A 12807-nucleotide genomic window follows, 5' to 3' on the forward strand; every position below is an offset into this window, starting at 1 on the left:
ATTCCATTGTATATATGTGCCACATCTTCTTTATCCATTCATCCGATGATGGACACTTAGGTTGTTTCCTTCTCCTGGCTATTGTAAATAGAGCTGCAATGAACATTTTGGTACATGACTCTTTGAATTATGGTTTTCTCAGGGTATATGCCCAGTAGTGGGATTGCTGGGTCATGTGGTACTTCTATTTGTAGTTTATTAAGGAACCTCCATACTGTTCTCCATAGTGGCTGTACCAATTCACATTCCCATCAGCAGTGTAAGAGTGTTCCCTTTTCTCCACACCCTCTCCAGCATTTATTGTTTCTAGATTTTTTGATGATGGCCATTCTGACTGGTGTGAGGTGATACCTCATTGTAGTTTTGATTTGCATTTCTCTAATGATTAATGATGTTGAGCATCCTTTCATGTGGTTGCCAATCTGTATATCTTCTTTGAAGAAATGTCTATTTAGGTCTTCTGCCCATTTTTGGATTGGGTTGTTTGGTTTTTTTGTTATTGAGCTGCTTGCAAAGTTTGGAGATTAATCCTTTGTCAGTTGCTTCATTTGCAAATATTTTCTCCCATTCTGAGGGTTGTCTTTTGGTCTTGTTTATGGTTTCCTTTGCTGTGCAAAAGCTTTGAAGTTTCATTAGGTCCCATTTGTTTATTTTTGTTTTTATTTCCATTTCTCTGGGAGGTGGGTCAAAAAGGATCTTGCTGTAATTTATGTCATAGAGTGTTCTGCCTATGTTTTCCTCTAAGAGTTTCATAGTTTCTGGCCTTACATTTAAGTCTTTAATCCATTTTGAGCTTATTTTTGTGTATGGTGCTAGGGAGTGTTCTAATCTCATTCTTTTACATGTAGCTGTCCAGTTTTCCCAGCACCACTTATTGAAGAGGCTGGCAGGCGGATTCTTAACCACTGCGCCACCAGGGAAGTCCTTGCACTTGTCTTTTAATCAGAGAGAAGAAAAAGTTACAAGCAAACAGCAACACATTTGTACATACCTATGTAGTTATTTTTTTTCCTATGTAGTTACTTTTAACAGTGCTCTTTATTTCATCATGTGAATTTAAGTTAATGTAGAGTGTCCTTTCATGTCAGCCTAAAGGATGGCTTTAGTATTTTGTAAGGCAGTTCTGCTAGTGACAAATTCTCCCAGTTTTTGTTTATTTAAGAATGTCTCATTTCTCCTTCATTTTGAAGGATAGTTTTGCTGGATATAGAATTCTTGGTTGACATTCTTTTTTCCACCCACAAGTTGGAACATGTCATTCCGCAGCATTTTAGCCTCCGTGGTTTCTGATGAGAAGTCAGTTGTTAATTTATTGAGGATCATTTGGACGTGACAAATTGTTATTCTCTTGCTGCTTTCAAGATTCTCTGTTTGGTTTTGAGTTTGGTAGTTTGACTATGATGCATCTAGATGTGGGTCTCACTGAGTTTATTCTACTTGTAATTTGTTGAACTTTTGGGTATGTAGATTAAACTTTTTCATCAGATTTGGGAAGTTTGGGGCCACTATCTCTTCAGATATCCTTTAGCCTTTTTCTCTCTCTCTCTTCTCCTCTAGGATTTCTCCAAGATGTGTTTCTTGGTATGCTTGATAGTATGGCACAGATAGTATGTCTCTGAGACTCTGTTCATTTTCCTTCATTCCTTTTTCTTTTGCTTCTCAGACTGGATACTCTAAATTGACCTATCTTCAAGTTTGCTGGTTCTTTCTCTGCCACCTCTAATCTACTACTGAGTCCCTCTAGGGAATTTTTCATTTCAGTTATTATAATTTTCAACTCTAGAATTTCTGTTTGGTTCTTTTTTAAAAAATGATTTTAGTCTCTATTATTTTCTAGTGGTGAGACATTGTTATATGGTTTCCTTTAGTCTTTATACATGGTTTCCTTTAATTTGAACATATTTATAGTAGCTTATCTAAAAATCTTTGTCTAGTAAGTGCAACTTCTGGGCACCCTCAGGGACAGTTTGCATTGACTGTTTTATTTAACTCTGGCCATTTTTTCCTATTTCTTTGTATATCTCATAATTTTGTTGAAAACTAAACATTTTAAATAACATGACATGATAACTCTGAAAGCCAGACTCTTCCCTCAGGGGTTTGTGGTTGTTGCTGCTGTTGGTTTGTTGAGTGACTTTTCCTGGACTAATGCTGTAAAAAAGTGTATTCTTTCTCTTATGTGACCACTGAAGCTCTGCTTAGTTAGCTTCATGGTCATCTGATGATTGGACACAGATTTCCTCAAGTGATTTTAACCAGTAAGTCTCCAGTCCTTTTGGTTATACGTACCAAAAGGGGCACGTATTGGGGCACACAGTCAACACTTCAGTAGTTTACAACTTTGCTTTAGCCTTCACTTCCTGATTGCACAGAATCTCAAAGTCAGCCAGATATGAGAGATTACAACCTTCTCATGTCTTTCCTGACCATGCACACAGTCCTGCACATGAATGCGCCCTTATATTTCCAGGAATATATCAGAGCTTATCAAAGCCTTCTATGGATACCTCATTCCCCAGCATTTTAAAAATTTTCCTCCATTTTTCTATTGTAGTAAAATACACATAACATAAAATTTACCATCTTAGCCATTTTTAGGTGTACAGTTTAATGGTATTAAATGCATTCACATTGTTGCGCAATCATGCCAGTATTTATCCTCGTAACTCTTTTCATCTTGTTAAACTGAAACTTTATACCTGTTAAACAATAACTTCTGGGAATTCCCTGGCGGTCCAGTGATTAAGGCAGGGGGCACGGGCTCAATCCCTGCTTGGGAAACTAAGATCCTGCATGACGCATAGCACAGCCAAAAAACAACAACAACAAAAAAAGAAGGTGTACTAAGTGACCTCCCTTCAAAAAAAGAAAAAACAGTAACTTCCAGTTTCCCCCTCCCCCAACCCCTGGCATTACCGTTCTACTTTCTGTCTCTGTGCTTGTGATAACTCTAAGTACATCATGTACGTGGAGTCATACAGTGTTAGTCTTCCTGTGACTGGCTCATTTCACTGAGCATACTGTCTCCCAGGTTCGTCCATGTTGTAGCATATGCCAGAATTGCCTCCCTTTTTTAAGGCTGAATAACATTCCATCGCATGGATAAAGCACATTTTGCTTATTCATTCATCTGTTGATAGAAACTTGGGTTGGTTCTACATTTAACCTGTTGTGAATAATGCTGCTATGAACGTGAGTGTACAAATATCTCTTTGAGACCCTGCTTTCAGTTATTTTGGAGGTATACTCAGAATTTGAATTGCTGGGCCGTATGGTAATTCTTAATTTTTTGAGGAACCTCCATACTATTTTCTACAGTGTATGTATCATTTTACATTGCTAACAACAGTGCACAAGGGTTCCACTTTCCCCATATCCTCACGACTACTTGTTTTCTGTTTCTTGACAGTAGTCATCCTAACAGGTGGGAATCCCCAGCATTTCTTTTTATTGTGTTTGTCCCAGCTGGTACTTGACTCAGGTACTTTTGTAGAGATTCCTATACCCTAATGCAGTAATCTTCATATGTTACAACCCCCTAAAAGAATTTTGAGAATTACCTCTATAGAACAGATAACATATTTTGAAGTTTACATCTGAGTTTTCTTGTAATAAATATAGTTAGAAAGAATATAATTTCCTTCATGTTGTAAAAATTCCATTTAAAAATGGAACTTTTATTGTATAATCTTTAATCATTAAACAGTTGCTGCTGGTTGTTCTCAACAAATGTCCTGAGGAAAGGGCTTTTCCCAATGAGTGATCTCTGACTCAGGTCACATAGAGACAAACCCTGTGAACAGGGCTTTTCCAGGGACTTGTGAGACACGTTTAAAGATGACAGTTCTCTAAGTATGGGGCTTTTGGGTGAGCTCCAAGCCGGTTCTGCCCCCTGTAAAGCTATTTGGCTGCTCGTTTTCAAAGCTGAGGAACGGGGGAAGTTCAAGCACTGTAAAACTTGCTGTTCCGAGATTCAGCTGCTTTTCTGGAATAAATGCACCGTGGATTATTGCTTGCAAACCTTTGGTTAATTTCCAGAATTCTCAAAAAGTTGACTTTTCACGACCTTTGCCAGGGTTCTCATTGCTTTTATGGAGGAACAGAGTTTTGCAGATCATGACTCCACTGCTCTAGAGGTACTTCAAGATTCATTTAGAACAACAAATAACTTGTACTTCCCCAGCTCTTAGCTATCTTGGGTTTCTACCACTCTTTTTTGTCTCCTTGCTTCTTGACCAAGGAAAAGCTTCTTGTTGACAAAGGACTTTATCAGTAACATAGTGTACTCAATAGCATATTACTTTTGTAGCAACTAAGTTCTAGGTATTATTCATTCAACAAGCATTTGTCAGAAGTATCCCTTCTTCCTGAAGGGAAAGAGGGTCAAAATAGATGTGTAGGTAAATCTTTGTTTTCTAATTATAATGATCATTTTATTACTTATGTAATATTTTTAAAGGAAATAAAAGTACATTTCATTTAGAGGCCGATTCATTTTTGATTACTGACTTAATTATTTCATATTTGAGATAACTAAAAAATTTAAAGAGGTGAACCCCCTCCCCCATTTTTACTGTCCTATTGTGGGAATAACAGGTGGGGTCAGCTGTAAAATTCAATAAATATTATCAAGATAATAATGGAATGACAGTTTATTTATCTGCAAGCTGTGGGAAATAAGGAGTTGTTACATCTGTTAATTTCCCAATAATTAATGTTGTTTCTTTGGGGAAAGTGCTTGATTCTTTCCTTTTATTTACTTATTTCAAAGTAGTAGGTTGGTTCCCTGGCGCCCTCCAAAAAGTAAAAAATAAAATTTTGGTTCTCATTATAAACAAATATGCATTACTTATGCATATTGGATGTGTTCCAATCCATAGCAGTTATTATCCTTATAGATGATAAATGCACAAATGTCCCATCTTCAGCTGTTGGGAGATCGTTCAAACTAGTTCCTGAGTCCTTTTCATATGACCCTAACAGTCTTTGATAATTCCTTGCTTCTTAGAAGGATGAGATTCACGGGGTCATATAAAGTTCTTGACTCATATCTAGAATTAGCCATTTTGACAAGGAACCCTAGATCTTTTTTTTTTTTAATTTGTGTTAAAATGCACAGAACAGGGACTTCCCTGGTGGCGCAGTGGTTGAGTGTCTGCCTGCCAATGCAGGGGACACGGGTTTGAGCCCTGGTCCGGGAAGATCCCACATGCCACGGAGCAACTAAGCCCATGAGCCCGGGTGCCACAACTACTGAAGCCCGCACGCCTAGAGCCCATGCTCTGCAGCAAGAGAAGCAACCGCAATGAGAAGCCCTCGCACCACGATGAAGCGTCTCCCCCCCACTCGCCGCAGCTAGAGAAAGCCTGCGTGCAGCAATGAAGACCCAACGCAGCCAAAACTAACTAAATAAATAAACAAATAAATAAATAAATTTTAAAAATACACAGAATATAAAATTTGCCATCTTAATCATTTTTAAATTTAGTGATATTAAATACATTCACATTATTGTGCAGCCATCACCATTCATCCCCATAACTCTTTTTATCTTATAAAATTGAAACTCTATACCCATTAAACAATAACTAACCATTTCCCCCTCCTCCTAAGCGCATGGCTACCACCATGGGACTTTCTATGATTCTGACGACTCTGAGTACCTCATATAGTGGAGTCCTACAGTATCGTCCTTTATGACTGACTTATTTCATCGAGCATAGTGTCCTCAAGGCCCCATGCTATAGCAGATGCCAGAATTTTCCTCTTTAAGGCTGAATAACATTTTGCTTAGGAATTCTTTATATATTCTGAATACAGTGGACCCTCAGTGTCCACAGGTTCTGCATCCGTGGATTCAACCAACTGTGGATAGAAAATATTCAGAATAAAAGTTACAGAAATTTTCAAAAAGTAAAACTTGAATTTGGCGTGCACTGGCCACTATTTACATTGTATTAACAACTATTTACCTAGTGTTTACATTGTATTAGGTATTATATGTCATCTAGAGTTGATTTAAAGTGTGGGGGTGGGGCATGTGCGTAGGTTATATGCATACAGTGTGGCATTTTATAAGGGACTTGGGCTTCTTAGGATTCTGCTGATACAGAGGTACGACTGTATTTATCACTGTTTAAAGCCTTTTTACTCTGTGGATACTGTCCTTTGATGCACAGAATTTAGTTTTTAAGAAGTCCAATGTCTATTTTTTTAATTCTGTTACCTGTGCCTTTGGTGTCATATCGAGAACTCATTATCAAACCTCATGGACTGAAACTTTTGTCCTATGTTTTTGTCTAAGAATTTTATAGTTTTAGGCCTTACATTTAGGTCATGGATCCATTTCGAGTTAATCTTTGTAATGATGTTAGGTAAGGGTCCAATTTTACTATGACAAAACTATTTTATTTTTTAAAAATATTGGCATATGGTACTAATTTTATATTTTTACTTCCCTGTTCTATCAAATCAGACAGGTTGCCTCTAAATGAAGGAATTAGCCGGCACAATTCGTTGTCGTATAATTCTTGGTATAGTTACCAGAAATTGAAAAAGTGAATGGCTCTAATGACTGGGCAATAAATCTTCCAAGTCAAGTATTTTCCAATTCTTTGTTTTCAAAAAACTTGAAAGTGGTCCTAATTGAATTGTCAGCGAATAGTTTGTCTGAAATAATTCTAATGATAGGCTGCTCTGTGGTTACTTCTGGCCCAAGACTTGGCGAGACTCACAGGGCTGAGCATCTTTGTGCCTATCTCCTGCTTCATGTGAAAAGGCTTCTCAGTGCCAACACCACAACAACAAGAAACAGCAGAAGAATCGATGCTACCCTTGCCTCATTTAGCAATAAATACTTTCTGTTAAAAGATTTTTTAAATGTTTACTTTGGAAGGCTAATAATTATTTGTCAGGTTTTATAAATGTGTTCCAACTTGATTTAATAACTGTAATGACTCAATCTAGAAACTTTTTTACTGTAAAAATCTATTTTTGTTTATTTTAGATTACTTGATTTATAAATGTGATAAAATACACATACATAAAGTTTACCGTCTCAGCCATTTTTTATTGTACACTTTAGTAGTGTTAATTACATTCACATTGTTGTGCATCCACTCCAGAACATTTTCCATTTTTCAAAACTAAAACTCTACACCAATTAGAAACAACTTGGAAATACTTTTCACAAAGAGAGCCTTATGGCCTTGGGGAAAATGTTTAATTTCAATTTATCTAACTTTGTTGTAGAGAAGAGTGATAGGGTAATCAAGCATAAATTATTAGGATAAAATATCGGGGTTAAATTCTCTTGGAGCAGTGTAATGGAAACGAGATCAAAGAGAAAAAGGAACCTTGTTGAATTTCTTTCTTTTTTTTTTTTTTGGGCTGTGTTGGGTCTTCGTTGCGGTGCATGGGCTTCCTTTTCTCTAGTTGTGGCGAGCAGGGGTTTCTCATCCTTGTTGAATTTCTGATTGTTATAAAAGAGCTTGTTCATTCTATTTTAAAATGCGTGACAGTAGTATCAAATCACTATGGCATTTAGAGTTCACTGACTATATTTAAAAGATCATATGATAAAATATTTTTAAATGAAATATTTACAGCATGCTGGAAATTATATCCTTTGCAACTATTTATTTTTATTATGAAGAATTTAGATGCCAACTTAAAAGTATATTATCCTCTTCATAGTGGTAGGTTTTCCAAAATTCTTGAGGGGATATGTGACATTTGGAGACCACTGCATTAGGGTAGAGGGATCCCTATGAAATGCCTGAACCAGCAGTGAATTTCACTGGAGACTCACCACCCCTTTAAGGTGTTCAGCATCTCACTGGACTGTGTTCCCACGGCAGGACTCACGAAAGGGTGACCGCAGAGCACCTATTATCCGATAATCAGACCCATAAAATGGCTCACTCCATTACCAATTTCAAATGAAGTTCAATACTTACTAAGGAAAGTTTTAAGAAAAACTTGCCTTAAATGTGCCTGACCTAGGTTAGGAAGTAAGTTACAGAACTGTATCAAAAGTCCAGCTTTAAAAAAAAAAAAAAAGTCCAGCTTTCCCTCCCAGCACCCTGGTTACTTAAAGGACCCAGATCCACAGAGTAAAAGACAGAATGGGAGAAAATGTTTACAAAGCATGTATCTGATAAAGAATTATATGCATATATATATATGTGTGTGTGTGTGTGTGTGTGTGTGTATATATATATATATAGAGAGAGAGAGAGAGAGAGAGAGAGAGGGAGAGAGAGAGAGGGAGGGAGAGAGAGAGGGAGAGAGAGAGAGGGAGGGAGAGAGGAAGCACAGTGGAAGCACAGTGGTGGTTGCCAGGGTCTGGGGGGCAGGGAGATGTGTAGTTATTGCTTGACGGGTATAGGCTTTCAGTTTTACAAGATAAAGAGTTACGGCGGATGGACGGTGGTGATGGTTGTAAAACAGTGTGAATGTACTTAATGCCACGGAACTGTACACTTAAGAATGGTTAAGAGGGTGAATGTTATGTATATTTTGCCACAATAAAAGAAAGCTTGAAAAAAATGCTTTTATCATTTCACACCTCTCTTTGCCCAACTGTGGAACTCATTCAGCATATAAAGCATATTCAACATATAGTTGGACTGACAAAGCCAGCCTCTTTATCCAACAGAAATCAGACTTTCTGTCAGGAAAAAGCCAGAACTCATTTGCACTTCAAATTAACATGTACTTTGAGGAAAATTATTAAAAGAACTGAGAAACAAATGAAACTTCATCTGAAATTAATTACCAAGTGCAGTTAGGACTAAAACATTGCAGAACTGACTTATTTAATGCATGCTGTTCCTCATTACTTAAGTTGCAGGATGCGGCATAAGTCTAGCGTGAGGGAGAAGAATGAGAGTTCCCTGGTGTCCTTTGGATGAAAGTGAGTGTGTTGTGTCCAGTTTGGGGGAATATTCAACTGGGAATTATATATAAAAGTCAAAAATACCCGGTTTCATTAGACATGATGAAGCTCTTCTTGTGTATTTAGTGAATAAGGCATAGACTGATGAAAACTAATTGCTCTGGAAGTCAGCATGTGTGAGATATATGAGACTGGAAGGATGGTGGTTGACCGCTGTTGAAATAAACATTCGTGATGTGACTGGATAACTGATGATGAAGAATCCCATTAACCTTGTGTTGTCTGCTCGTCTCTTGTGTCTGGAAGTTTTGCCGGCCGGGGTGTCTCCCCTGTGTGTAAGGCGTGGGGTGCGCCCTGCTCACTGTGAGCCTGCTCTTGTGAGCGCTTGGAGAAAATACTGAGAAGGAGAATGGGGCTTGTCTTTTAAGTAAAGGGGAGAGGGACCCCGTCTCAAGGGGAGGCATCTCTGGCAGCAGCAGGGGATGAAGGAGAGTGCTCCCCTGGGCCCTGGCTTGCGGAGCCAGGCTTCAGTTTCGATTAGCCATTGAAGGTGGTTTTCCCAAACTTGAAGTTTTTCGTTCCTGGGGCAGTGCAGGATGGGTGTTGTCCTTTGCTTTTTAAAAGGGAAATGGGATCTGAGGCTCTGTTTCTAAAAGATCTGTGGAGGTTGAGGTCTGAAGACTAACCCTTTAAACCTGTGGTTTTGTCTGTGTGCTTTGCAGACCAGCACCATCAGCTTCTCCTGGGAACTTGTTAAAATGCACATTCCTGGGCTGCATTCCAAATCAGGCAATTCCAGAACTCTGGGGTCCTCCAGGTGATTCTGATGCCTCCCCAAAGTTCAGAACCACTCACACCTGTATGGTTTGAGTCGCATTGCCCTTGAGTAGTTGACATAATGTCTAGATGATGTAACTATTAGTTTGTGTAAACATTAGACATTTCATTTTTGTGTATTTTGGAACCAATATAATTAGTTGTCAATTATGTACAAGGGCACAGAATCTGTCCTGCCTGATGAATAAAGGTCCCTTTGGCAAGTGCGGGACAACAGCATGTCCTAAGCCAGCAGCCTCAGGCCAAACAAACAGGCGGTGTCCTGAGATCGCGGGACAGTCTGGCCATGGGAGCTGACCCAGGGTCCTCTCCTGAGATCGCAGGACAGTCCGGCCCATGGGAGCTGACCCAGGGTCCTCTCCTAAGATCGTGGGACAGTCGGCCATGGGAGCTGACCCAGGGTCCTCTCCTGAGATCACTGGACAGTCCGGCCATGGGAGCTGACCCAGGGTCCTCTCCTGAGATCGCGGGACAGTCGGCCATGGGAGCTGACCCAGGGTCCTCTCCTGAGATCGCAGGACAGTCCGGCCATGGGAGCTGACCCAGGGTCCTCTCCTGAGATCGCGGGACAGTCGGCCGTGGGAGCTGACCCAGGGTCCTCTCCTGAGATCGTGGGACAGTCGGCCCATGGGAGCTGACCCAGGGACCTCCCCTGGCAGGTGGCCTGGAGGTCTGCAGGCAACTCTGTGGGCATCTGAGCCAGAGCCAGGGGCTGACCGGAAGGAGGTGGGCCCTGCATGTTTCCTACAACAGGAGAGTGAATAGCATCTCTTTTGAAAAGACCTGCTCTGTCCTTTTGGCCAGTCCAGAACCCATGCTCCTGCCCCAGAGATTTGTGAAGCATCTGATCCTTTTGAAGTGCAGCCGTTTGGTCTTTTTAAAAATGCAAATCATATCAAGTTGTTTCCTTCCTTAATATTACAATTGTTCCAGGACTTCCCATTGCCCTTAGGAAAGAGTGCAGAAGTTGCAGCTGGCCTTTGCTTCCCTCCCACCTTTGAGTGTCTAAGGCTGCCCCGGGCTTGTGCTGTTGCCTGGGCCTGGAGATGCGCCCCAGCGTCCTCAGAGGAGGTGAGGGTTCCCCACAAACTGAGCTCCAGCGCCTGTCCTGCACTCAAGCGAGCCGGTCCCTCCCCTCAGGGCTCGCATAGCCCCAAGGACTGGGGTGCCATTCGCAGCTGTGTCCCAGGCCTCCTGGAGGCCCTGTAAGTGCTCCTTTGTCAGGCGAACGAGCCACAGCGCTGCTGCCCTTTCCCTGCTGTCCGCGGACCCGCTGTCTATTTCGTTGTAGTTTGGAGCCGAGTTCCGAAGGTTCTCCTTGGACCGACAAAAGCCTGGAAAGTTCGAAGACTTCTACAAGCTGGTTGTGCACACCCATCACATCTCCAACACCGAGGTGACCATCGGCTACGCGGACGTGCATGGCGACCTGCTGCCCATCAACAACGATGACAACTTCTGCAAAGCGGTCTCCAGCGCAAACCCCCTGCTCAGGGTCTTCATCCAGAAACGAGGTACCGAGGAGGCTGAGCTCGTGCTCTTGCTTGGCACTCGTTTAAGAAATAAATACAGTTTTCTATTTTGTCTGTAATTTCAGAACCATGTTATTCTGCTTTCTAGCCTTTGGTGGGAGACGAAAGAAATTAACATCTGTTTGGTCGACGTTAATTTCTTAGAAAGGCTTAACAATATTTAAGCTGCATTTTCCACCTGAAATCGTGTTGACTTATGATTTGTAAATACCGAGGAAAAATAATCTCGATATTTTCAGTATTTTAACTGGATGCATTAGCCAGTCACCCAAGAGTGAAACTTAAGGTTGTTAGTATATGTTTTCCACTGTCTTCTTAGGGTTGAAAAAAATGTTAGCTTTAGATTATAACTTTAGTTAACTTTTAGCTCTGAAGGCCTAGCTTTGCTGTAAGTAAGAACAATATCATTTTATGTGAGAATAAGTCACTAACACAGATTAACGGCTGAAAGGTGGGGCACCCTGCTGTGGAGTCACTTCTCAGAGCTGCGTGTTAGATTTGTTTCATCGTCTCTGAACTTGGGAGAACCCTAACATTCTACATAACGTACTGAAGAAAAGAGCCACCTGCAGGCGAGGCCTGAGGTTAAAGAAAGAGGCACCTTATGATTGCCCTGGTCACGACCGTCCCTCCTTCCCTGAGCAGACCTCTGTGCCCGCAGCAAGTGCTGACCACCCCGGGGGAGCAGCATGGCGGTGGGGACACCGTACTCGCCGTTGTGGACTTCCGGCGTAGCGCAGGAGAGAGAACGGTCTTAGCCTCTGGGGCAGTGGGGCAGCTTCACGGACACTAGAAGCCGCAGCACAGCGTGCTGGGCGGGGCGCCCTCCAGGCTGCGGGAGCCGGAGCCAGGCTTGGTAAGCGTGAGACTGCAGGAGGCCGAAGTGCGGGCCCAGGTGCCTGGCTCTCTCTCCTCCGCCCGAGTCCCGCCCTTTGCATGACGGCGTTCGAAGCGTGCTCGCCAGCCAAGCCGTCCCGAGGTTGGGAGGCCGCACATGCCGAGTGCTCAGAGCGTGCTGGCCGGCAGCCCGTGCTCTGAACACTGGCTGCTGCTGTCCTCTCGTCTGTGGTGTTGGAAGGGAGTGTGTAGCAAGGGAACGGCAGGGGATCTGCTGACCTCACTTCGGGCTGGTTCCCTGGCACTAGATCAGAAAGCTGTGAATCTGCAGCCCTGGTTTAGCCTGGGTGTCCTGCTGATGGTACCGAAAGTCAACACAGCTGTCACTTCCTCACGGTGGCCTGGGGGAACTGGCTTTCGCTTCCCTGTGGAGCTGCTGGGCCGCGGGGAGCCTGCCGCTCCTCACGTCGTTTGGGTGCCTCTTCTTGTCCGTCCACCCTCTCGGCGAGGCCTGGTCTCTATTGGCCTGTGTCCCCCCCCGCCCCCATCCCCTTGTCTCTATTCTGCTCTCTCTGTGTTGTATCATCAGTTGCTCCCAGGGCTGGCGCGTGGTCCAGATCCCACGTCCACAGCTCTGCCCTGGCCATCCCAGGTTGCGGCGTTGTCTCACAGGGTGCGGAAGGGTGAGTAGTGGGTGTGAAG

The 12807-nt window shown here is 42.2% G+C and overlaps 1 protein-coding gene across 1 annotated transcript in view; it reads left to right on the plus strand.

Moving 5' to 3' along the window:
• PARD6G (par-6 family cell polarity regulator gamma) overlaps positions 1-12807 on the plus strand; it is a 106203-nt gene that overhangs the window by 25134 nt on the left and 68262 nt on the right. The window contains exon 2 of the mRNA XM_004280026.3: positions 11028-11250. Within this exon, the coding sequence (XP_004280074.1) occupies positions 11028-11250 (223 nt within the window). The remainder of the gene's footprint in view (positions 1-11027; positions 11251-12807) is intronic.

Source organism: Orcinus orca, chromosome 15 (assembly GCF_937001465.1).
Source record: "Orcinus orca chromosome 15, mOrcOrc1.1, whole genome shotgun sequence".
Classification (NCBI taxonomy): domain Eukaryota; kingdom Metazoa; phylum Chordata; class Mammalia; order Artiodactyla; family Delphinidae; genus Orcinus; species Orcinus orca.